This window comes from Lepisosteus platostomus, chromosome 3, assembly GCF_059453375.1.
Source record: "Lepisosteus platostomus isolate fLepPlt1 chromosome 3, fLepPlt1.hap1, whole genome shotgun sequence".
NCBI classification, from domain to species: Eukaryota; Metazoa; Chordata; class Actinopteri; order Semionotiformes; family Lepisosteidae; genus Lepisosteus; species Lepisosteus platostomus.
This window is the reverse complement of record NC_142613.1, coordinates 65,219,780-65,246,789: the sequence shown is the minus strand read 5'-3', so window position 1 is coordinate 65,246,789 and position 27,010 is coordinate 65,219,780. Positions and strand designations below refer to the sequence as shown.

The 27,010-nt window shown below is 38.2% G+C and overlaps 1 protein-coding gene across 1 annotated transcript in view; it reads left to right on the top strand.

Moving 5' to 3' along the window:
• erich1 (glutamate rich 1) overlaps positions 1 to 25,786 on the top strand; it is a 31,652-nt gene extending 5,866 nt beyond the window's left edge. The window contains exons 2-6 of the mRNA XM_088626477.1: positions 1,762 to 1,905; positions 2,317 to 2,454; positions 8,669 to 9,052; positions 10,809 to 10,991; positions 21,975 to 25,786. Of these exons, the coding sequence (XP_088482603.1) occupies positions 1,762 to 1,905; positions 2,317 to 2,454; positions 8,669 to 9,052; positions 10,809 to 10,991; positions 21,975 to 22,054 (929 nt within the window). The 3' untranslated portion in view covers positions 22,055 to 25,786. The remainder of the gene's footprint in view (positions 1 to 1,761; positions 1,906 to 2,316; positions 2,455 to 8,668; positions 9,053 to 10,808; positions 10,992 to 21,974) is intronic.
• The last annotated feature ends 1,224 nt before the right edge of the window (positions 25,787 to 27,010 follow it).

Below are 27,010 nucleotides of genomic sequence, written 5' to 3'. Positions count from 1 at the left end.
ATCAAACCTTAGCTATGATGGGGCTGTTTAATTATGGACTTTTCTTTCTTATAACTGGTTTATATGTGGGAGATAAGGTTAATTAAAATGCATTTGATAATAATGTTACAACTAAAGAGGTCATAAAATAAAAACAAAAACAGTGGGTAGAAACTGAGCTGTTTCCTTAACTCCAGAAGGGCCATGAGAGACAGGGCATCAGAATGAATCTTCTGCTCTGGGTAAACATAATAAAGACGGAACATTTAACACACAGAACACAGCTTGAAAAGTATTTTATAATACAAAATACAAAAACAAAATATTATATATTATATAAATATAATTTATAATTTCTGTAGATACACGATTCCATATTATATTCCCTATAATCAAATCCTAAAAGTATGCTTTCATTTACTCCCATAACGAGCATATTCGCAGAAAAGCTTAAAACTATAACTTTTCTCACAAAGTATATAAACGTACAGTAATATGGTCAGAAGGAGCACGTAAAAATGTTTCCGAAATAACCACATGACTTTGATGCTTAAAATGTTTAGGGAGAAATGGAATACTGGTGTGTATTTTTTTTTAAACTACCAATACCAGCCATATACAGTACAGTTTACATAATATGTTTATGTTCCTAAATTAATATCGTTTATGACTTTTAGATGCGTTATGCTCCTCTTCTTTTTACGCTCAGCTACTAAAATTTCCCTTTAGTTGTAAAATTCCATATATTCAGTACTAAGCGGATTAAAACGTGCACAGTGAAGAGATTAAATGATTAAATCTTTTCACTACCGACCAATGCACCACGAGTGCCCCTGTCGGTCATTTTGGCCAGCCAATCACATATGACGTAGGTAGTTGGGTGCAGTACGGGTTTGTACCTCGCACTTTGAATGGCTGCATCTGTATATGCACATGGTCGTAATGACAGTTAAAGCAAAATAAGCTAGTGTAATGAATGGCCTGTACTTTACAGTCATTTTTGATGATACCTACATCATTGATGAATCTTATATTATCAAACTAGTTGCTGTGTTAAAATAATGTCCTGTCCAAGATAATATTATTTTAGTTATAATAATAAAGCAACTATTGGCTTTGTAAACCAGTACAGTAATCTAGCTGTTGGATAGATAGGTGGGAGTCAGAAGGTAACGTTAAGTGTCCCTTTGCTGTCTGTAAGAGGTTACCTCCAGGCCTAAGCTTTTTCCTGCAGGAAAACCTTGCCGTCTATTAGGAAAGCTTTTATCTCAGCCACTTACATACTAGTGCTGCATGCCATAAGCACAAGTTGTCAAAAGTGGAATTGATTTAATGCAACGTTCGGTTGCTTAATTTGACAATCCAGTGTTGATTATTTTTTTTGTCTGTGCAGCATCTGCAGCTTAATTAGAAAGTGATTCACAGAAAAGCACGAGAAACACCCAACATAGTTAAACACGGGCAGGAAAAATACTGTGAAACTCATAAACCCTAGGAAGGTGCTTAATATGACTAGAAAAATCTCTCCCAATCTGCATACAATTCTGATGTTGCAGCTTTTCCGAATACTAAGAGGATAAAAAGCAGTTACAAACTAGAGGAGGCCATCTGATCCGTTTGGTAATTAGGAGCTCATTGAAACAAGGATCTCATCCTGCTATTTCTTGAAAAAAGCCAGTTTATCAGCTTTAACAGCATGAATAGCTTGCACCATACTCCCTCAACCCTGATCGTTGAGAGATGTGGAACATTTAACGTTATTCATTTAAATATTTTTCTCAGTGTTCCAGGAAAAGGTTTTGCAGAGACTCTATCAGTGTTCTCCAAAGACCAAGAATGTGCAAAACGCTGGTCTGGGAAGCCCACCTGGACCTGTGGACGAAAAGTCACTTGTGAAGTTAAAAGCCAACAGCAACATTATAAAAGGTAAGAATTTTTGTGTTCCATAAAATGGGCTGTGTGAAGGCAAACATGCAGCTATAGTACAGTATCTGATTGTGGAAAATGTTCAATTTTACTACATCTGAGCATTTACAATGCAAGCTGGAGATTATTTGGTACAATTAAAACACTTCAGCATCTTGTATTTGCCGTTTACATCTCTAGGTTTAAATTTTTGTGTTAATTTTTTGTGGCATCCCTATGTGATGTATCATGGTAGACAAGAACAGATACTTTGAAAGGCATTCCTCAAAGTGAAATAGGAGTTCTGTAACAGCGAAGGAATAAGAAAGACATGTATAGGAATAACCTTGTGTGATAGAACCTTTTATGCTGTCAACACTATGACTAAAGCCAGTACATGAATGTTGTTGTTTTTTTTTTTCTGTTTTCTAGGAGCTGAAGAAAAAAAACCTTTGCTGCAAAGGAGACTATACACTGTGTGCCCTCCCCCTGATGAGTTTAAAACAGGTGGTGAAAGATCTGTCGCACCATGTGAGCCAGAAGACATAAATTCGGAGAGAAACTCAGCTGGTAAGAAGGTTATAATCTTGCAAAGACAGTCTGCAAATGCACTTGCCTATACAGTATAAACACAAAGAATTATTAGGAAGGTTTCAGTTTCAGGGCAATTCAGGTTGAGCAGAGTCCTTGAAACGTCAGGCTTAAAATAGTCCTCAAAGCTTAACTGAGCTGTGGAAGATGAAGACAATCGCATCAAATCTGTATTAGAGGTGATAGTCTATGGAATGTGCTACAATGATAATAGCCATCTTCACATAAAAGGGCATTTTACTATTGTTTTAATAAAATGGATGGATGACTACTATGAGAATGCAAAGGAGCATGCCTGAAGTTGTACATTGCACGGAACAAGTGGAAGAAAATAACCTTGACAAATCATTAGTGGTGTGGTTAGCCGTGGAATTGATTGTATTGCTGCAGAAAAGGCATAACCATTATTTCTAGGTTATGGCTTTGCATTATGGCCCTGTAGTGTTAGGCTCTAATAACAGGAGTTTGTTTTTCCTGCAGTGCGTCCTGATTAGTTGTCATTAGTTTGAGGAATACCAAATATGTATGCGGCCATAGTTCTAGGCGGTAACTAAAAAGTTGAGAAAACCTGAGAAAAATATAGTCCAGTATAATGCAAGAATAAAATAAATTCGTTTTCTGTGATCAAGACCCACATTCATCATAGCCCTTAATTGGCTGCAGTTACTTTCAAAATGTTGTTCTTTTCTATTCAGAACGATCTCCAGTGTTCAGTCACTAGTTATCCCTGGCTCAACAAGTTACCTTTTATGCAACTTTGTTGCAAGAACGTATGCCATTCAGATACGAGCTGTTTGCAAACTATAGAAGCTTTTTCCTGATCAGTACTTCACTTAGTTTGTAGTGGAGACATGGCCTCTGCAGCACCTTTTCAGCTGGCCAGTAGGGAGGTGTCAGGTCGCAGGGCAAAGACCAAGCTGCGCAGGAGTGTTCCCTGGTTATTGTAGCAGATGAAGTCATATCAGAGGTTGACTTAATTGTATGAAACGCTAAAAGTGTTTCCTCTCTGTCTTTAAATTTATATGCAGCTTCCAAACACCCTCTCCAGATATGAGACAGACACTGCTGCTCTGTCACTGAATGGTAACAAAAACATAATTCTGAAAACCTGGATAGGAATGTGCCTAAAAGACGTGAGTGAAGTTAATTTGCTCATCTGGTCTAAGATGTCTTTTCATCTTTTTTTCAATGTAGACATTGTTGTTCAGTTAAAGAAATTTGAACTTTGGGTGTATTCTAGCTATCTTCTGTGTTTGTTAAAAATACATCTGAGATCTGAAGGTTTTCAAAGCAGTATGGGTTCTTGGAAAGGCATGAAGTGCTTTCTTTTGCTGAGCCTGATCTTTTCACTGTTTCTGTTTTCTGCTGATCTTGTGCAGCCCAGGGGTAGTAGCATACCCCTACTTGACTATCTCATTAGTGTGTTTTTAATCTTCATCCCTCAGAAAGTGTATAACCTTTTCTTGAGTCACCTCAATTCTGGGCCACCGCTGCAGAGTCTGCTGAGTTAGATATCTGTCAGTGCCAGTTTTAGTGCTGGTTTGATGAGGTGTGCAATTATCCATTTGGTGCTGAATGTGTATAAATGAGATGCTCAACAGCTATCACGTACAAATGTATTTCATTCACTCAGCCACCAAGGCAACATGTGAAGTGTACTCTCTACTGGGGAGTAGTTCCAAAGTCTGATGCACCCAACTCCTAACTTTCTTTTTCTATGTATTGACACAAGGGCCTTAATAATAATAATTGGTTACACTTATATAGCGCTTTTCTGGACACTCCACTCAAAGCACTTTACAGGTAATGGGGACTCCCCTCCACCATCACCAATGTGCAGCATCAACCTGGATGATGCGACGGCAGCCATAGTGCGCCAGAACGCTCACCACACATCAGCTAACAGTGGGGAGGAGAGCAGAGTAATGAAGTCAATTAATAGGTCTTAATATCTAAGACCTTTGAGTTCCAAGCTCCATTACTGCACAAAGATTGTATTTGAGAAAGATCATGCTTTCTGTTTTACTGTAATTAGAAATGCTAGTTTCTGAATTTTAGAGACATGTCTGTTTTGTACAGCCAAGGCCAGACATATCTGTAAGCCTACATGCATTTTTCTAACAGCACCTTTTAAATTATACATATTTTGTATAATTTAATTTTTGTGGTGAAACAGGCATTAGTTTAGATGCCAATAATGTTTCCAGTACAATAACCTGATTTTAGGAGAGTAAATTGCAATTGATCAAACTGAGGAATAGTCAACACCTCCTGTCTTGCACCTGTTGCGTGCTGGGATAGGGTCTGCCTGTATTGCCTGTAAAGGGAAATATATGTCAATGCTTTGTGGGGTGAGTAGAATTCAGAGAAATTGTCAGCCGGTATGCAATCTTGGAACCATATATTCTGCTTTATTGCCGTATAATTATAATTACTTTAGAGACATGACACGCATGGTGCCCACAATAATTAATTTTTATTTTCTTAATTGAGCTCTGGCCTATTTATTTTTTTCTATTGCTCTTTGAAGATCTGGTAGTAGTATGTCTTTACTACAAGAGTAAGTTTGAAATAGTCTATTGCAGTCTTTAGGTTGGTTGGGGTCAAAGTCTGTCAAAGCAAATATTTTCTTAGGTTTTGATTAGATGAATTTGTATCCAGTCACCGGATTTATTCAACGACGGCCATTAAAGGCATAAAACAGATCCTATGTATACTTTACAGTTGCTCTTAAAAATGATCATATGACATTTTAATTATTATGATCCTTTTCTGTATTTGGCCAGTCTGGAGTCCCTAAGTATGCTGGCGTAGCATCACAGTTAATGTTTTCAGCAGGACTAAAGCACCTGCACATTCATATGCCACGCCTCCACAGAGCTGACATGCGAGATGGGAATCGTTTCATGTGGCATAGGGATAATACAAATTTTGTTCATTAAAATTGAGAGCATTCCTTTCTTTTACCTAAGCAAGCCTTTGCATGCCAGTGATGGTGTACTCTGTTGTGCTGGGACAACGTTACGTCTGGGATGTTGGGAGTCGCTCAGCCAGGAGCCTCATGCCCCTCAGATATTCTTCACTCTTCTTTAATATGTTCTGTAAACATATGAAAAAAATACTATGTATCTTGTGGGAGGTCATTTCCTGGATATGCATTTAATGGGAAAAATAACATGCATACCAAGCAGCAAGCCTGCTTCCTAACCTAGGTAAGGTAACGCTTCACAGCTGCTGCCTTGATTTCTCGGCTTTATCAATGAATGCTGAACAGCTCCATTCTCCTTTTGATTCACCATCTTTCCTCAGTGTGTGGGAGGATGCTGCTTGTGCACTTAAGTCTAAATGATTGACAGCTATGAGCTAATTTGGAATAAACAAAGCAATTGATGGATTTCTGCCTTCAAACATCTTGGATATGTGGGGCTCACAGAGGACAAATGTAATTCCTCCCTAAGAATCACAGGCACATTTTGAGGGTATTTGTGTTTTTAATATTATCTCATTTTCCAGTCGAGTCCAAATAAAGTACTTTTTCTGCCAGAAACTCCCAATATCTGGTTTAATAAGAGATCAGGGTTTCTAAGTGAGACGTATCTATGTACTTTAATAATATGCTTCAATGGAGTTGCTTTCTATGTGTAGTTTGTGGTGTTCATATTTAGGTGCAAATTACCTTAAATAAAAAAAAAAGTAAAACACAGGAAAAGGAAGCACATAACCTCTGTGCTGCTTCACGTCATTGTGTTTTATATGTTGGCTTCCATGGTGGCCTAGAGATTGTCACGTGCCTCTAAATTGAACAGGCACCATTTCCATTCATAGTATTAATCCTGCCCTTATGTTAGATTAGATTTACTTTATTGTTCAATAAGAGTGGAAGCTTGTTTTAAATCACCCCCCCCCCATCACAAATAATACATTTAACATGAAACACTTAAGACACACAAACATAAAATTCATCTGTAAACACAAAAGCAAAAGAAGAGCAAAACATCAGACAAGAAGATCAAACATCAACAGTTAAAATCAGACTATGCAAATACCTGGTACAACATCTAAAATATTATTAACAACTTGGCATTCAGTTGTTTTTGTCATGCATTATCTCCGCCAGTGCGCACCCAAGTCGTGTTGTTACTGTGGGCAGTAAATGTACTGTTCTGTAAACATTCCTTCCATTTCAGATCTGGGTAATGATCAAGACGCTGTACAGCAGGTGAGATGAGGCCCACTGATTGCTTCTTGGTTGTTGACTATAGGATGTCAATTACAGGCATGTTCTACTTCTGTCTGTGAGGGAATCAAAATCCAACCCTGTAACTGTGTTTCCTTACTTTTATTTAGATTAAGTTCGATTACAGTTTTTATCTGGGTTCCTAAAAGGTAAAGTTTGGTTTTGATTTTAGATCAGTTCTAAGCGTCTCACTTGGATTCTGATTGAGTGCAGTACAAGGTTATCAAAAAGATTTAATAGACCACCAAAAAAATAAGAATAGGTTCTTCGCCATCTTTCTTAAACTTTCTGAAAATGTGATCCATGTTGAAAACCAGTAGTTTTGCAGCTCACTTTAAGGGTGATAATGTTTAAAATCTTGTTGCCCCTGTATTAGTTTTTTTTATTTATTTGCTTGATAGCAATCTGGTTTTCAGATTTCAATTGAGGAGCATTTCCTACTTAAAAGGTTAATTTAATGTAGTAAGATGGGACAGCATTTTCTGATGAGGTTCAAATGTCATCCTAAACATCTTTACTATTTAAGTGGCCAAACAGCAGGACTTCCACACTGAATCAGACTTCTGCTGTTGAGAGTCTATGGGTGAAATGGGTGCTCACCTGCCAGAAGCTGTTGACTTAATCCTAGTCAGAATACAGTCAGAGTCAGGTGATGGTCTGTGCTAAACTTGCTCATACCTGAGTGAAAGCAGGGTCTCAGGGCTGTGCTGGAAGAGTCCAGATGCAGGCAGGAAGACTGGAGTGGCAGGCAGTCCAAGGGAAGTAACACGAGCGTGTTCGAAATACAAGCATAGTTTAGAGCCAAGTACTCCTCAGAGACAAAACACGAGGGGAATCCAAAAATGAGGTCAAAGTGAAGCAAGGTCAGACTTGGAACACCAAGATTTAGGGAGCAAGACTGAACACCAGACTGGGCTTTAATAGCCAGGTCCCCATGAGACAGTGGTGATGGTTAAATAAGCACAGGTTGAACAGATCTCCTGCCAGAGTACATAGTCACTCAGGCCACAGGCTGATTTAGGGGTCTGGTAGACGCTCTGCCGCTGATTCTAGCATGTTCTTCAGCACCCCTTGCAGGAGTGAGCATGGGAAAAACAGTGTTGGTACACACAAGGAACTGTACATAAGTTGTCTTCCACACAGACATGTGTGAAATGCTGTGGTGGCAGTTCATGGTGCCTTGTTTAAAATGTGGAATAAAACAAAAACTGAATAAAACCATTTTTGTTTAGCAGGATGTTGAAAACCATTCCATTTTGTAAAGGCAAAATTTTACCTAAATGGCTTTGCAACTAATGTTCCAGTTATGAATAATTCAATTAAAGTTTCTTCCAACATTTTATGATCTTCTTATCAATATACTGAATGTACTGTACAATAAATTCAGTACAGTATACTGAATTTTAGAATTGTTCTTTAAGTGTTTAAATTTACCACCTCCCCAAATCAGTAATGTTCTCATGCCTTTGCTTGGGTGGTAGTTAAAGATGGCATTTTCTGTTTATCCTCCTGTCCCTTAACTGATTTTCAGCTAGAGTGGGTTCTTGATGGGAAATACTGGTAAAAGACAGCGTTGGCTAAAGTCCTCGATATTTGTCCTTTTATGGGATCATAAAATGTCTATATATAAAACTAAACAATGTACATCATAAGAGGATGTGCAGATATGGCATACAAATTATTAATCAGAGTCTATGGATTTTGTTTTTAGGTTATGTCAGAAAGGTCCTTTCCTTTTCATTCCTTTTGTTCTTAACAGACTATTTTCCTAGATCAGGAGTACAGATGCGGGTTTAACACCGCTCTAAAGCTGAGTAGATCAGCACAATCCAAATGGAAAATCAGAGCACCAAGACGCATACTTTCTCTCTTCTCCAGTCAAGTGCTGAAGGTTTAAAAAGCTGCTTATTTTGATCACAGTCTGGTTTCCCCCCCGCCCCTCTCCTTTGTCAAAAGAGGATGCTCCTCAGACCAGCACCGGGAGAAGACCAAGGAGAAGGAAGAGGAAAACTGGGAACCCATCCAGCGGAGTCGCTGGGGAGGAACGGGCTGAGCACGCTGCCACACCCACCCCGGAGCCAGAGAACCCGCCAGAGTCCCCACACGAGGAGGAGAGGGACGCAAGCCTGAGCAGAAACAGAAAGCGAAAGCTGAAGAAAAGGCGTCGGAAGGAAGAGCTCCGGTCTCTGGGGCTGATACCCCGGACTGCGGCTGTCGAGTTTACGTACCGGCCAGAAGAGGGCGGCATCCTCGGGCAGGAGGAGGAGGAGTTGAGTGGGAAGCAGGCAGCAGATGTTCTTGACTTCTTACAGGCAACACAGGAGATCTATTTCACTGACCGTAAGTTTTGCACTTCTTTTTTATCCAGGAACATTTACCTCCCTAAATTGTCTGGAGGTGTAGATGTTTTCATACCTTGGTCCTGAGAGAAATCATCCAGAGGCGGGATTTTTCAGAGTTGTATGACGCCCATTAGGTTAGTAAGTGACTTGAAGTTTCCCTGGAGAAGGTTGAGGGGGGGGCAAAAAAAGCCTAACACAGCTTCAGTATTGACCCAGCACTGCCGGATGAATTATTTTCTGCAATAACTTTTTTTCATCTCGTCTCATTGTCCAGAAAAAAGCTAAAACAAACCTGTACAGACATCTTGCAAATAAAGAAACTAGTAAAAAAAAGCTGATTAAACTTCTGATAATGTAAATAGTTTAGAATATATTTTTTAACAGTAGGAATTTAATTCTGTAAAGAAGGGGTGAGCATGGTATACCAACTAGTACTCTGGACAAACTGTGTAGCGGGTGTAGGTTCCCTTTGCAGATTGACACCCTTGTGCCCTAGATCAAGCTGTTGTGCCTTGTTTGTGACAATCGGCATGGACTGTTAGCCTATAAGGTTCACCTCTTATGGGCTAATAGTCTGTCCAGCAAATATTTCCAATTCTAGTGTGACACTGACTGCTGTGTATTGTTCCACCTCAAGGATTTCTGATTTCATTTTTCTCAGGTGAATGCAATTCTGAACAGATTCAGTATGCTGTTACGAAATAACTTATAGTTTGTATTATTACCATTTAATACCAATTACCAGTTGTGAGTTGCAGAGTGATATGGCTTCTTTCTGTTATAATTTACTTAGGCTTTCAAAACACTTGATAAAATGTCTCACAATAACTTGATGTTTGCTCCCTAACTTTAACATCTAAAAGAACTGGTAGGAAATGGTTAAAAAAGAAAAGACTCTAGTAGTAAGAGTATATCGGAGTGAATTTTAAATGGAGTATGGTAGAGATAAGCACTCAAACCCCTACAGTTTCTTATTTCTATGATAAACCTGGACTGAGGGAGACATATTGCAAACCTAATTTGCAAACTACTTAAAATTGCCAACCTAGAAAGAGCAGTACATTTAATTTAAAGTGAATGTGATCTACCTTATAACTAGATATATTTGTAGCAAATGCAATTTAATATTAACAAGTTAAAGTGCTAAAATATACATGCATAACAAATGGGAGCTGAATCTACATTCAGTGTCTTTGTTTAGAGAATTAATGCATAGATTATATAATTCTCTAGTTAGACTCTCGTTAATATGCTGTATCCTCGTTAAAAGATAATGTATGCACCACCACAGTATGTACTGTGACATTTTCTTGACCTGCAAACAGGCTTGATTGATGGGGTTGGTGAAAGAGAACATTACAAACACATCAGGAATTTACTGAATTTTAACCGGAATATATCTCCAAATTTTTAACTTAAAACAAATTGTACTTTAAAATACATTTAATGTCATAAAGAAAATCGCAGTCTCATTGATACAGCCACATATTTCTAGTTGCAAAGAAAATTCTGCTGCTTTTTAAAATTGATAAAGATCTACGTGGCTTTCTGCATGACCTTTTATCTGTACATTTTTAAGGTATTTTACTAATTTGAAGTAGGCTGGAATAAATTGTATACTGCTGAAATATGTAGAATGTATGTGATTCTACATTTCAGTTTCAGTAATGCACCCATAACAGTTAATTACTGGAAAAAATAATTATTTTTTCAATTACATTAAGTAAATCTGTGTTCTGTTCATATTGATCTAGGTACAGCTGCAGCTTCCAGGACCGAGGTTCCTCAGAGCTTTCTGAAAAGCCTTGCCACTGGAGCAGTCCCTGCTGCACAAGTGGCACTGCTATATCAGCTCAAATCCCTTGTACTGCTTCAGGATATTGAGCGGCTAAAACGTGCTCTGGAAGAATTCCAGCATAATTCAGTGATGCCTCCTGGTATGTGTCTTTACTTTTCAATATCCCCTTTTCTGAGTCCAAAGCCACTAGATTATGGCATCTGTATTCTTGTCATTTAGCATATAAAAGAGGCTGATCTTTGTCAGGGTTTACAGGAAATGTATTTTGATCCATCTGAAATTAAATTAAAAACTCCCAAGGTAATAGCTTCAGGGCCGGCAGTGCAACTGTGGGTCCTCCCGTAATAGGATCAGCTCTATTATTTGTTTTGGCAAAGATTCTTTGGGGTTATAGGGCACAACATTGCACATGGGCTGGCATGTTCTGTATCTGGGCCAGACGGCCCTGCCTCTGGCCATGGGCTTACAAACACAAAATCTGTCCCGCACCCATTTAAAAAACTTAGCAGTACATTTTCTCCTTCAAGCTTATCCTTATGTTGTGCTGTCTTTCAAGAATAAACTCAGCAAGAATTCCAGAAAAAAGCTAGAAATTAAAGTTTTGTCTAACAGTAACGTTTATGTATAAATAAAGTGCATGTCCAAACCCAAGGATGCTTTACATAGTGATGGAGAAAGAAAAAAGATTTTGAAAAATGCAATAAATAAAAGAAAAAATAAAATCAGAAATAGGCAGGATAAAGTGTAGGACAGTCAGACATAGGCCCAAGCAAAAAGTTAAGTTTTTTAAGTTTAAATTTGGGGGGAACTTGCATACTAAATCAGTACCGGGGAGTGCCATTTAAACTGAAAATAGTAGCTCTTTGTGTAAAAAGAATCAGGGAGTTTGGAACAAGCAACATAGCCATGTTGTTGAAACTTGCCCTAACCTCTTTTACGAATAAAGATCTTTGAATCACTTTGCTGAGAGTCAATGACTCCAAATGGCTTCCTCTCGTTGGTAACGTTCCTTCTGCTCAGTGTGGTTGAGGGATAGGAGTTTCATAAATGTAAGTGAATCATTTGTATCTTATCCCATATGAAACCCACGATGCATCAACAAAAATTCTGTTAACTTTTACTAAATAGTAAACCACTCTTGCCATTACTGTAGAAATCGATGTAGTAAAGAGAATAAGAATTTTGTATCCAACAATATAATCACTGGTATCTGATTCATTTGTACTTACAATCAAGTGGAATGCAGCCCCAGAAGTGAACTAATCTGTAAGATCTTGAACGCAGAACTTCTCTACTTAATGCTAGGATCAATAATTGAGCACTTAATACAGAAAAACTGCTGTATGTATGTGTGTTTAAATGTATTTTTACTACCTTATGGTTTGTGGATGAAGCCTGAAAATTCTGGAGTTTACCACCTAGACCCTTTTTAAGCAAAGGCAGGAAATCAAGCAGCCATCCTCTTTATCTAGGAAAACAATTTTACATCATTTTTATAGAATTTACTCCACCTGATCAGTACTTTATCTGGTTTTCATTGGCTAAACAGATTTTGAGCTTAAACTCAGATTTGTGACCACGTTCTGCTATTTTAGTGCCACCATTTTGAGATATAAATTGATCAAATATCTTATGCGGAGCCAGATTGAAGCAGGTGTGGCTGTTAGCCACATTTAAGAAAAACGTGTTTAGAAGAAGACTTTTCTTCCAAACATGTTTGGAATGCAGTATGCAGTAAGCATTTTGGCAGTAACCCAAAATGCTTACTGCCCTCTTGGTAGAGATGTCTGTAATATTATTGTCACATTTTATTTATCAGGTACCCATGATGAAACGTTTTCGTTTTAAAGTAAAGATTGAGTTGAAAATTGAAAAGTCAAGAATGACTAATGGTGGTTATTCAGCCATCTTGGTTTATTCAGAACCACGTTTTTTCCATGTTTTTGCATTTCTCCACAGATAATATCTATTACGTTGGGATTTAACTGGCTTAACATTTTTTAAACAATGTTTGACATTTACAACATGATTTGGTAAGGTTTGATCCCGTCAAAAAGCAGGATTTTTTTAGTTAGGTCCACAATGTTTGAAAATTGGAGTGCTATTGTACCAAGCATAATGCCTGCCAAATCTGGTGTGAAATTCTTAAACTGGTTTTGAAAATAGGCCATTTGAAATTAGAGAACAAAATGGCTGCCAAGATCTTTTCTGTTATCAACAGTACCAGTTGGGCTAAATTCTGTTGGCTATAGGAATATTTCTAATGAACTTGTGTGACATTTCCATCCCTGGAGCCATTGTTTAATACACAGCCCTAATTAAAACTCTACAGGAGTAGCACTGCCTATAATTTGTAATAAGTGGCACTGTAATAGAAGGGGTATGTTATAGCTCCAGCATATGGAAAAGTTCATACCCCTTCTAGTTTTGCCACAATAATATTTGTACTTCCCAGCTAAAGCCTTCAAGCCAGAGATACAAATATCAGCAAAGCTGTGAAGAAATTGAGAACCAGCTGATGTACAGCTGTGTAGTTTTCCTTTGTTCCTGGAGCTTCTGTTCAAGAAGGAATTATTAGCTTGATTAAGTCTGTTGTTGAGGTTTTGTAAATTAAGTAAAGAGGAAAACAGGTTTCTTAGAAATGTTTTGTTGTGGTTAAATCATGATAGAGTACTGATCATTCTCATTCATATTTGAACCTGGATAACAAAGGATTTGCCAATTTCATGTTATAGGGAATGTACAAGAACATGACTGTAGTGACCAGTAACCCCCCCTTGGTGTCACAAATTGTATACAGGCCTTGAGATGATGTGGTACTTTCTGACCACCAATTATATTGTAACATGTACTGTAATACAGTTACACTGACATGAGGCTGGAAGGAAGATCTCTATTATCAAGCATGCTGCAAAGGATTAAGTAACGATTAATTCCAGACCAAAAAGTAAAATAAATCACCCGAGGAGCCTTCTAAGATCTTAAACTTCGCCTGAATGTGATTACTACAGAGCTGAGCATTGGGATTCCCTTTCGTGGATTAGCAAAGCCCTGGTTTTTGTAGTAATGTTTAACTTAATCTGCTTTTGTACCCTGATGCAAGCGTTAGGCTGCTTTTTAGAACAAGAACTTAAGAATTGCAAATGAGAAGAGGTGAATCAGTTCATCTAGTTGGCTTGGCTTTTAGTGGCCAATTCATCCAGTCCAATCCAGCCTTTTATTTATAGAAGCCAGGTAGTGAGCTTCCACAACTTGGCTGGGTAGCTTTTTCTAAACACCCTCGACCATCTTACTAAAAAAATGTGCCTCGTTCTTAGTTTTAAATGCAGACTTAAACAGTGTTAGTGGGAAGGAGAAGAGGTTGGTTTTCTTAAAATGCACCCTTTTATTCAAACAGAAAAAAGAGACACCTTTAATGGAAGTTTAATGAGTTTAAAAAAAAGGTTTTCTCTGATCATAATACCACTTCCTAATAAGTAGCACTTTTGGTGGCATTAAATAAAATGGCATTTTGTCTTTATCGAATGCTATACTTCTTATCTGATTCAGGAGAATTTTTTGTTTTAAAAAATCTTCAGATTCCTGGACAGCTCCTCAACATCAATTAATTTAAAAAAAAATCATTGTTTCACAAGTACATAGATTCATTACTTTTTCGAGTTTGCCACTTTGTGATTGATAGCCATTCACCAAGTAGTTACTTTCTGGAACGATAGCGGTATTAAAGAAGAGCCTGCTTTACAACAGAATGACTGTAAGATAATTAGAATTGCAGCATTAGATAGTCAATTTCAAATGCTGCAAGGAGCTGCAGAAATTCTATTAACTACCTGCCCCTTCTGACAGCATGCGGGAACCGACCATTAATCTTGGTGTTTGGTACTGAACACTATATACTTGAAGTATAAAAGCTTTTTTATGATTATCTGTTGGACCGATTCCTCATGGGATTTTGAGTGGCTTATTTGTTGAAAGCCTCCTTTCCGGAGGCTGGTAGTTCCGATCGAGGGTGTCCTCTGTATCCAGGGGTGTCCAGGAGGGGTGCCAGACTGCTCAAACACCGCTCGGTTTGCAGAGAATACCACACACTTGGCCACTGTTGCTGTCTGACCACATCTTGCTTTACTGGCTTTTTGCCTATGGTACCAACAAACTTAAGCAACTCACTTCCTTGTACTTGTGGCTTCTCCTTTTCCCTCTCCGGATAGGGACAGGAAGCATTGCCTTGCATCCCCACATGTGCCCCACAATCCATTCAAGACCTGTAGCACAGCCACCTGTTTATTTAATGCAAGGTGCATTCATACAGGTGTAGCGGCGAGGCTTATTAATAAGACAGAATTAAGTGTTGCTGTGCTTTCCCAAATGAGGCCCCATCTCTGTTCATCTCTGTGGTGCAGCCACAGAGAAACTATTCATGCAGGCTGATTTAAAGATGTTTTCTTTTGATAAAGGACAGCTCCCAAAGGGGGATGCACTTAGCTAAGCCTGGCTATCATGATCAATGGTCATCCATTGGCGCCTATCTGTCTAGGGAGTGCCAGATGGACATCTGGACTGCATTCCTAGGTGTCAGGAGTAAGTGACTCATATCTCACCCTGATCAACCAATCAGGGACTGGTAGGGCAGAGTAACCCACGTGGGACTCTGATGCCCATTAAACTTTCAGCCGATGAACAAGCTGAAGTTCCTCCAGGTAAAAACAGGCAACACAGAGACCCTGTAGTGGACTTTTTCTGAGACAATTCTAAAGGGAATTCAAAGGAGAATTCCAGGGCAGGACGGCCCAGGAGCAGAAAGGCTCCCAAGGGCAGGACATTCTCGCAGCGCGCCTCCTGACCATCCTGAGACTCAGCCCGGACAACCATGGAACGGCCAGTGTGTCCGAGTGCCAGAACTTTCCTTTGTTCTAAGAGTCTAGAGCGGAGGTTGCCAGAGAGTAACCAGAGGATCCACCCGAGGTTAGCACTAGCAGCAAGCCTCCTGAACAGGTCGGAACTGTGGACAGCTGAATCACTATTCAGAACTAGCGCTTCACCAGGAACGAACCGGTCCTCTTCCTGACCTGCTGGGACCCACAGTTATCTTTTCTCCTGAGCACAACTTTGCTAGTTAAAGCCAACACTAACTAGCCGGTCAGTGAGCATCTGCAGCGCACCGTCGCAAGCAGCACAGCACAGCCTGGCACGGAACCAGAGAGCCCGCAGGAGATCTGAATCCCCAGAGATTGGATGAGTATTCAACTTCAATGCATTACAGCTCGAGAATTCAATTGTTATCCCAACCAGTTGATATCAATTTAATTCCTAAGAGTTATGTACTTGTTTTGAGTATCTAATGTAGAAGGTGTAACCAAGTTCAATTACGAAACGGTCTAAATGAATGATATACTGAACGTATGTCCTCTTGATATATGTAACTCTTCGTAACTGACTGAATATATACCTTTTGTATTCTGATAACCCTCTCGATAAGATCTGTTAGGTTTACATGCATATTCTATGTATTAATAAATGTATCCTCGTGTATTAGTACCTGTGTGTGTGCGTTGTTTGAGTTATATCGCATGGTTGGATTCTAAGGCCATCAAAAGAATCATTTTGTGATTTACTGCTACAATTAATAATTGTCCCAGTAAATGCCCAAATCCTACAGAACTGGTGCCTTCAGAGAGCACACTACACAGGGGTATTAATAATCGTGTAAGATATCAAACAAATTATATGTATTCTTTAAAAATCTTATTTTTGATAGCTAATAAAATATTTTAAAAGACTAGAATACTAGATACTGTTGTAAAAATACACAGGTAATGCGGCACTGTTGCTTTTTTTTCTTAGAAGAAAGAAAAAGGATAATGTACAAAGGTGACCAAGTTCATAATGCAGATAAGAAATTTGTTTCAAGTGGATGTGATGGGTCCATTGTCAGTGGGGAGAAAAAACAGATGCTGTAAAGAGAAATGACTGAGAAGTAGTTATCTGGGGGCCCAATTCATCATGTGTTAATGCAGCATGCTTTTTTCGCAGTTCCACAGCTGTAGTGTTACAAACACTTTTGTTACTTGTCTTTTTCCAGTTGGCTCATTTGTAATGGTTATTTAAATGGGTACTCTGAAGTTGATGTAAGGAAATGATGCCTTCAAAATATGAAAGTAAACATCTTCATTACCTCTTGTTTGTGAAAATAAAGCCATCGGATCTTTTAGTCAGGTATTCTGGAGAGCTCATAAAATGTGCTCTAGTTGCATACCCTGCCATCCCTATAACCTGTCTGGAGGAGTTCTTCCTCCTAGCCTTTTAATCTTCAGACAGCATGTTATTGTAAATACAAGTTAGCCTTTATATAATGTAAACATCCGAAAAGCCACATGGAGACCCTCCCCTCTCCCAGGAGAAAAGCATAGGCAGGTGTCTCAGCTTGGAATTGAACCTGGGAACATGGAGCTATGAAGCAGCAGTACTGCCATGCTACCGCACTGCCCAAATCATGCACATCCCCATCTCTTTCAGGTGGCGGGCATTTTGTTCCTTATAATGCAGGTTTTATGAGGTGACTAGAGACCTACTAATCCCTTTATCGTTTGGCAAACAAAACTCAGTAGTGTCAATATTGTGCTTGTAGATAATGAAAACATTCAGTGATTTCCAAAATAAAGTACTGTATTTTGCTGGCTGATTTGTAATAGTAAATTTCTGTTGCACATTAAGTCGTTTTTTTTTTTACTGCATTATTTCACCTGCATTAAATTCTATAATATTTAATGCAGTAAATATAACTATTACTGTATTAAAAACTCTCTAGAAAACCACTTTTGTGGTTGGAATGCTGTTTCTTCTGGTCTCATCTTTAACACAGGGTTTCAAATGATGCTTTAATATGAACTATCTCACTATGTTTTGGTTACAAAGAAAATGGAGTATTACTAAAGCACACCATTATAACAAAGCAGGCCTGTATGGAGAATTGCTTGGAACAACATTCTGAAAGCCAATTAACTGGGAGGCTTCAGACAGTATCTCGATGAGGTGCAATAAGCTGCTAACAAGCAAACCAACAAGATGGCCTAAGTGCCCCTCTTGTTTGTAAAATGTCTTATGATTTCTAATTGTGAAAATATTTTGTAAATCTATCCATGGGATCCTTATCAGGAGTTGTGAGATATTACTAAGCATAAAAATATTTTTTTTCCCCACTCAAAGCAACAAAAAAAATTAAAAAGTATCAAAAAGTGTCATTATCCGAAAATAACCACCTTTAGTATGCAGGTGCACTGACATTTTATTCAACAAACTTGACATAGGGTAATTCATTATGCTGATTTAACACAATTCATTTACAGGGTTGATTAACAGGCACTATACCTGCATAGACTCTGGTGAAAGTAATACAAGCCGTACATATGCAGGATGGTTGGCACCAGGTTGCAGAGACTGTCTTGTGGGTTTCTGTCTAATTGCTTTTGTATAGCTTGTAAAAACATGTGCCCATTTACTGATCTCTGAAGAATTCATCCCAGCTCATCTGACAGATTTCCAACGCATATCAAGTGTCGCATTGTCCTCTTACAAGAAAGCCACTTTTGCATGTCCAGCGTGAGAACGTGTGGGGTGCTACTGGAATGTTGTCATGTCATGACAGGAAGGGCAGTGAGGTCATGGGACTTGATCAGTGTAGTCAGGTTGCCATTATTCAGTATAAGCAGGGTTCTGCAGCAACTTGACACTCCCATCAAGACCATCACACATGAACTCTAAATCTTGGTGAGGTATCATGACTCTTGTCTCACTGATTATGTCATAAGATTGGCCCCCGTTTCACAGTAACATGTTGCCATATTACATATTAGATATTACGGGCTGTTTCTACCTGACAGTGCAGATATATAGAGTGTTCAACCTCTAATATACTGAATACACAAAACCATTGTTGTTTTAATAAGAAGTGCAGATTGGTTCTTTTCCATTTCGCTTATGTCTGTTATACTTTTGGTAGCATCACTTTTCATGACTGTCACAATGATTTTCTTCACTCAAAAAATGTGATCCAATAATCCTGTCCCTGCCCTTTAGAGTGACAGTGTTCATAAATTGTCATTCCTTTGCAGTGGAATGTGCACTTTCTTCAGTATGAAACGGTTGGTTGATTCCATATGGCTTCATTTTTACTGAAGTCTTCAAATTAGATGCTGGAAAGTGAAATATGAAGCCAAAACTCTGATTGTCACAGTTGGATGAGGTTAGTGTGTATTCTCTTGGCATCGCCCAATATAAAACCCATTTATGTATGTTATGAACGCCCTGGCCTATCACATTATCTGTCAGCCACTAGGCAGAGTGGCAGTAAGCCACATTACTGTAGTATCATAGTAACAGTGGGACTCAATTCATGTAACCTCTTTTTGAAATGCCTTAGGCCCAGAAGAATGACTCTTTGACCTACAGCTTTACATACTTCTCTATAAAGATTGAATGGTATTCTGGAAAGTGAAAATAATACCTGCAAACATGCTTATACTTCTTTCCTTACAGCTTTATATTATTTCTGGAAAAAGCAAATGTTATTTATGTGCGATCCCTTGCAGTCAATGATGACCGTCTTCCATGAACCCGAAAACTGACTGATTAGATCAATATGCACTTCCCCGGCAGGTTGAGCAGTTGTTGTTTAGGGGTATAACTGGTTGTATATTGTGCAGTTTGGGCAGAGCGAGCTCTCTTTTCCACTCACTATGTTGCTTCCACATCTCGAGATCTTTGGGTCTCAAAGTGCTCGGTTCCTTTTTAGATATTTTTCCTTCACCTGGTTCACTTATTACATTTCTTTCTTTGCTTTTACCATATCTTTGAGGTGTTTCCTATTACCTGCTTGGGTACAATTGCCTTGGCAAGCATAGTACAGGAAAGTCTCCTCTGGAAGATCTGACATCTAGAGGACATGCTTGCAACAGGGTGTTAGGAATGTATGCACTGGATTTGATAGAGAAAGTGATCAGCCTTTGAAGAGTAGAGCCCAGGGCAATCCTGTTCTCTACTAAAGAGCAGTTCTGGAAGTACTATTTTTTAAACTCTTTTGTTGATAAGTGGAAGCAAGCTACAGAAGGAGAGTGCAATTTAGTCTCCATAAAAGGAGTTGTTTACTATTAAATTTCACTGAAGATGCATCTAGCAGGTGTCTCAGACGGTTTACTGTGACACATTTACATTCTATTCTTGATTCTGCCTTGCTTTTAAAAATAAAGTATCAGACATACGAGAGAATATAAAAACTTATATACAACGAATCAATATGAAATGAATCAATTTCGAGTCAGTATGACATTTCCCTTCAAGGTGATCATAGCTCCAGTGAATAGAGAATGGAATGAAAGACATCTTTTATTGTGAAGAACTCATTCCACACTGGTCTTCTGGTGGATCTTGACAGACCTCAACCTTGATCCAATGACCAGGAGATCATGCATTCTCCTGTAGTGTTTCTCTACAAAAAGAGGCGTTGAGATATTCCAGGTGTCACATGCATGTTCTGCTGTTGTGGATTTGGTGGCAAGACGCCCATTTGCCGAGTATGGATAACTCCTTGCATGCCTTCACAGTGACGGAAGTGGCTCAGAGATTGAAGGAGTCCTTCCAGACATCACTCTTGTTGATGCTGAGCTATCGTTACTCATTGCCCAGGTTCCACGACAAAGAAGAGGGGGGGGACTTTGGAGTCTAATGCAGTTATATACTTATATTACATCTTTGGGTCAGAATCTATGCTGGAGGCCTTCTTTTCCATTCAAAACATTACCCAGCTTTCTTGCTCTGCGTGTGGAGACGACATAAAATTTGAAACTTTGGAAATAAATATTCAAGCCATTTCTTCTTGATTAAATAGAACTCATAGATACTTTGCTAAGATGGGGGGTTTTAAGAGATGTTTGGGAACGCTTTGAACCAATTTTAGTCCAGAAAAGTGTTTTCAGTTTTTTTTTTCTATAACATACTGTCACAAATAGAGGTTTACAAAAATGGAGAATACTCAAAATGTCCAAATGGATTAATCAGTAAGTACATTAAATCATAACCCCCCCCCCCCAATTGTAAGGATTGTGCCAAGAGTACTGCTGAGTGGTTGATATAATTAGAGGCACAAGGTTTCCCAGAGGCATATGTCTTGACCAACTTGAAAACCCAAGACTGCTACCCAGAATTCAAATCCTATATAATACCTACACAGGTCCACAAGAGAGATAATTCTGCCTTCGAAATTTAGCAGAATATTCCTTAGTTTGAGCTAAATCTCTCTATACTGTACATAAATCAGGATGCTACGAAATGAATGGGAGACCATTCTCCCTATTCTACAAATGCATGAACAAACCAAGAGAGGCCTTTTTTAATCTCGGGATTCTCTATAAAGGAAATCGGAGTTTCCTAATAACAGAATGGCAAGCTCTTGTAATAAGGTTCGACTAGTTAACCAGAACCTGGTCTTTATGGACAAGGTCCTTTCTCCTGGCACATGCTTTCTTCTCTCGTCTCTTTCTCTCTCTCTTGCCATGTCCTCCTCCTCTCTCTGTGTCCCTCTCTCACCTACTTGCATGTTTTACCCTCTCTTACTCTATCTGTTAATGGCCCTTATTCATTTATTCAGAACTTAACCCAAGTAAAAAATTATTTTGACCGGTCCGTCTTAGACCCAAATAAATACTTCACTTCCTTTCTTGCTTCAAAGCTCCTGAGAATTTAAAATGTTGACACTAGTCAGGGGTTAAGAATGTAAATACAGCGGTTAAAACATCAATAACCACTTTCAGTAAGAGAGGTTTCTGAAATCTGAATGGTCAGAATCCACTTCTGTGCTCCTGCAATAACGGGTTTGGCTGTCATTGTGCTGCAAATCCTCTTCACACCTCAGTACACCTCCATATATTAGGATCAAAATCAATACACTGCAGAAAGATGAATATATTGTACAAGCTTGTTGTTGACATAATGAAACAAAATGCCAACTAACTGCTGCTTTTCTTTCTTGTTAATTTAAATAGTTGCCCAGAGCATGGGTGCATAGGGAATGTATTTTATTTTTCTTGTCGTTTATATTCTAAAATTGCTGCTGTGCATTTTGTTTTCACAGGGGAAACCTCTGCTCTCTGTTCCTTATTTAAATACTGGATTACTGACGTCCTCCCTGTGAGGAAACAGGAACTGAAGTAAGCGGAGCAGTGTTGCTGCCACTTCATAAATCTTCTACAGTAGTTCCCTGATAATGAAATGTGTTGTAGGGGAACAAAGATGCTATTAAGATGCTGTTTGAGAATGATGTGATGTCTTTGTCAGAATGGTTGTGTTCATTCTGAAATCCATGCCCTTTGCAACACAAATGGTACCTGACAAGACTGAACTACATCTCTTTTTATGGCTCTGATTTTAATCATCTTCTAAAGAGTGAGCATACATTAAGAAGCTTACTGTTTACTAGGGATGGTAGTCAATTAGCATATTATCAATTAAGTTTGAGATTGATGTTATTGTTTGAAAAAAGTTGGAGCTAATAGTAATTGTCATCTGTTATTCAAATTTGTTGAGCTGTAAAGCAAAATTGACAGTATAGCATTTAAGTAGTGCTTGTGAGTAACTGAAGCACTGAAGAATTTTAAACAAAAAGTGAACTGTGTGTCATATTCTACATTTACCGTTCATATAGTAAATTTCCTGCAGCAAGTTAAGGTGAATTTCACGAGTTAAAAACACAGTGGTGTTGGAAAAATCAGATTTTCACATTTGTTTTGTAATAAAATGTTCACTCTTAGTTGTCAGGCAAACTTTGGGAAATAGGTTTTCTAAGTCTAATTGCATTATTTCATTGCCTAAATATTTCTAATAATTTCTTGATCATATCTGAAAATCAGATTCCCCCAATCCACACCCCCAACAGTGCCCAGATTCAGGGCCAAGTGGGAATAGGCATTTTTCCAGTTACCATTTTTTTGTTTTGATTTAAATGAATGAGCTTTGTGAAAGAGTTACTGATCCTGTTCAGATGTAGTTGGTGATGAATTCTTTCGCTGCTTGTCAGTGTCTAGCCTGTTCTCTGAGTGATCATCAGAAGTAATTGTTACATTACTATGTTGTTGTATTACTGTGTATTGTATATGTTATAGTACCTGTTGAATTTTCTTTGCTAGTCCTGCATTTTTTATAGTAAATTTACAAGTCTTTTGTTTGTATATGAAGACCTCTTTCTTCTAATTAAGTATGGCTTAATTTAACAGTTAAATTAAGTAGTAATAAAATATTTTGAGCCTTTAGGTCTGATTGGATTGTAACCCAGTTTTGTGTCCCTTTGCTTCTCTTGTTTGCTTTTATTCTTTTTTTTTAATTAAACCATAATACAATCATTTCACATGATTTTGTCTTTTTAAATCTGTATATTTAAAAGGATTGATATAATTTACATTATTTTGGGTAATCATAATTGCATCTTTATTTCTGGCTAGATCTGTTAGATATGTGGTTTTATGCCATTTTCCTTACAGACATTTTAGCATTTTAATTCAAGGAGCACTATGCCTTTAAACTCCACATGTATGCACTGATGTGACAGTCCTTTACTCACCTACTTTTAATTAATTTGTAGTATATCTGTTAAAAACACAAGTGTTTAATGTATTCAGTTTAATGCACAGCTTTGAGATCCTAGCACAGATGGACAAATACTAGCCACCGATAGGACATGGTGGAGCACTTTGCTAATAAACCTGGTTTTGATGTGTCTGGCAGTTTAATGCAGTACAGAACTGACGTACATGTAGGTACAAACAGATATGTTACATTAATGGCAGCTTGCCTAGACATTTGCTAGCTTTGAGACTCCGCAGCGGTTAGTTAAGCTGATATTGCTGCCGTTGGATAGGCTGCGACAGAAATACCTCTGTGCCAAAGAAGATAAACTCTATAGTTTCCATTTCTTATTCTTAATTATGCAGTTCATTCATTCATTATGGTTTGGAAAAATGTTAGATTTCTCCCATCCCTTCAGTTAAGTAATGTTTGTCCTATAGAGGTGACTGTACTGAAGGCAATTTAACAGGCAGCAAGTACTTTATACAGTTTGCACTTCTACAGGCACTCATCAGGAATGACCACGTTCCCAGCTCTCATTTGCCTTGTCTTTAGAACCACTAACTCAAGCTGTCAGTCTTTTATTTCTAACCCTGTTTGTGTTCATTCACATTGCATTGCACATTGTGGTATGCTGATGATGTACTGAATTGTTATATGTAGACAGTCATTCAATCCGTGCCCCATCTATTTGTGATGATTTGGTATTTTGATTCATTCAGAATCATTTTGACAGAATGTCTTTGAACGTCTGCAATGGAGAAGGCAGGCCGATGAAATGCTTCAGATAATTTGCAATTGCGATTTGCTGCTTTTTACATTCCATCCTTCTTAAATAATTTTAAGAACTTTTTTTAAACGGGTAGAATGGTGACTTGAACAGGCATGAACACAGGTTCCCTTCAGGCTCATATCTCAATTATAATGAATTTGCTTCCTGATTTGCATTTATGAATTTATAAATTCAAATTATGAAAAAGAGAAGCGACTTCATATTACCTGCTATGGTTTTATCTCCACCTTTGCAAACGTTAGATTTTATTTTTGCACTTTGTTTTGCCATCACTGTTTGACTTAATCCAGGCATTCCTGTATTTTAGCGTCTCCTTCAAGAATGTCTAGTCTTTCCACATAGACTTAAGAGATTTAATTTATTTTTGTGATCCCCACAGATGTTGCAGATTTGCATTTTGGCCACATATTAGGTTTTCTAAGACCCTACTTGGTGGAAAGACTTCATGAAGTCGAGGAAAAATTTCTCCATCTTCTATTTTCCGTTTTCATAACCTCCTCACGGGTAATTGCCCATTCTCTGCTTCACCTCTGAATGCTAAAGAGATTCACATTCTAGCAGAGTGTGCTCGCCTTATCAAGGAGCGCTTTTGCTCTTTTTTCACTTTTGGCTCCATTCTACAGTATGAGACATCTCCTGTGGATCAAGGTTATCTTTGCCCCCAGTGCATTATATGCTCTGTAATACCCCTTAGCATCTGTTTGGACCTAATTCCTAGCATTATGTTGCACATGACATTATGTGGGCCAAGAGTATAAATTTGGCTTCAAGTAATCCCAATCAGTTAATCCACTGAACATTTCTTCATAAAGCATATTTATTGCCTCAGGTGCCATCATATGCTAACAGCTGTCTGTATTCATGTTGTATGAACTCTGTTGATTTGTGTATACATCTCTATTGTTTTTGCCTTATCTTTCGTCTCTTTTTATTGTGACGTTGTAAAATGTGCTACATAAAAGTATTTCTTTTCATGTGTTTACTCTGTTCTTTTTTTGAGAACGTCCAGGTTGGACTTTGGAAGGTGGTCTCATGTTCTGTATGATCTTATCTAAACAAGGATATTCCTTGATCTCCCCTAGTATTCCTGTTAAATAACACTGATCTTGGCTTCCTGTGGCTGCAGAATTGGGTCTTGCCACAACTAAATGGTATTCCATTGGAAGCTTTTGCCTTGCCTGCCCTGGCGTCAGTGAATCATGACCTGTCTTGAGATCTTTTAAATGGTTCTCTCTCCTGTCTGGGTTAATGGTTGCAGGAATCTGCAGGGAGATGAAAGCTGCTGATGTGTTCAAATCCTAATTTGTATCAAAACATGTTTCAACATTATAGACCCTGTCCAGGAGAGAGTAAGAAAATAGAGAATATCTATTTCCCCAACGTTCATGGTCTCCTGCGGTTTAGATGGCGCTTCTAGCTGTTTGACTTTTACTTCTTTGGAACTGGTAGGAATCTTTGAGGGTATGGGAGGGGTCTTATGGTTCTGATTTTCAAAATGTTTTGTAGATTTAATAAAAATTGTTTTACAAAAATGCATTGTCTAGCCATCAGTTTCTTTTAAAAAAAAACACATCTCATGATACAGGATGTTACGTATATTGGATGTAGGAATCACACTAGGAATCATACTGTGATTCCTATAATCAATATAATAGTTCACAGTTACCTCAACCAGAGACCAATGTTGGCAATGCACTGCAAGTCAACAGTTGCTTCAACCTGGCTAACATGAAAAGCACTCTTCCAGAAGGTCCAGGCCCAGTTTAGACCAGCACCTGCTGCAGTCAAAGAAGAAGAAAGGGCTTTTATCAGGTGGGCCAATCATAAAATCTGTTTCTTTTCTACTTGAAAAATTATATTCAGAATAAAGCTTTTGTTTTGTGGTTGGTATCCTTTCTTGGAAATGAATGGAATTGTCAAGTTCCAGTTATTAGCTTTTGGACATCTTGCCAGGGATCTGACCATAAGGATGAAGAATAATGATCTTTTTCTAATGCATGTCCTTATTAAAATATCAGGAAACTTCCATGGAGCATTTTGATTTTCTACCAGTTTACTTTCCTTTTGAGTGTTCTTAAACTTTTTGCCCAAAAAAATCTTAAAATATAACTGGCGTTTATATTGACTTCTAATTTTGAAACTCCATATCTTGATCAAGTATCTGAAGTACAAATCATTCCACATTTATGATATTAAAAGAAGTTGGAGCTAAACAAAAGAAACCTTGAACGATTGTGCTGGTGATTTCTGTATGTATAGTGATTTCAGTTTCCAAAAGCGACATTGATGTGCTGAAGTTCTTTGCTGAAGTTCAATGAAGTTCATTGAGTTCTTTGCTGAACACTGCAAAAGAAACCTGCTAAGTGCTCATCTGAAAAGAGTGGAAGCTTTTGGAGTTTACTGACTACAGTTTTGCAGATTATGACATCCATTTAAACTTAATGTTAAAAAGAGGCATGGAGCAGTGCTGCAGTCCTGTCCTAGAGACCTCCTGATATACTGTACTGGCATCACATTGTGCGCGACATATATGGTGATGTACATGTGAAACAATGGACAGCTATCCTGTATTACATCTACAGTACGTCACTCTCTTCAAGAAATATATTTTACATTTTCACAAAGTAGATGATTTTTCTGGCCATGTGTAAGACCCTGCTCTCCACATTGCAAATCACTGAATTATAAATTAATACTTTTAATCAGAGTGTACCCTATAAGTAAATGTTTAGGCCTGCAATATTGAATACAATTGT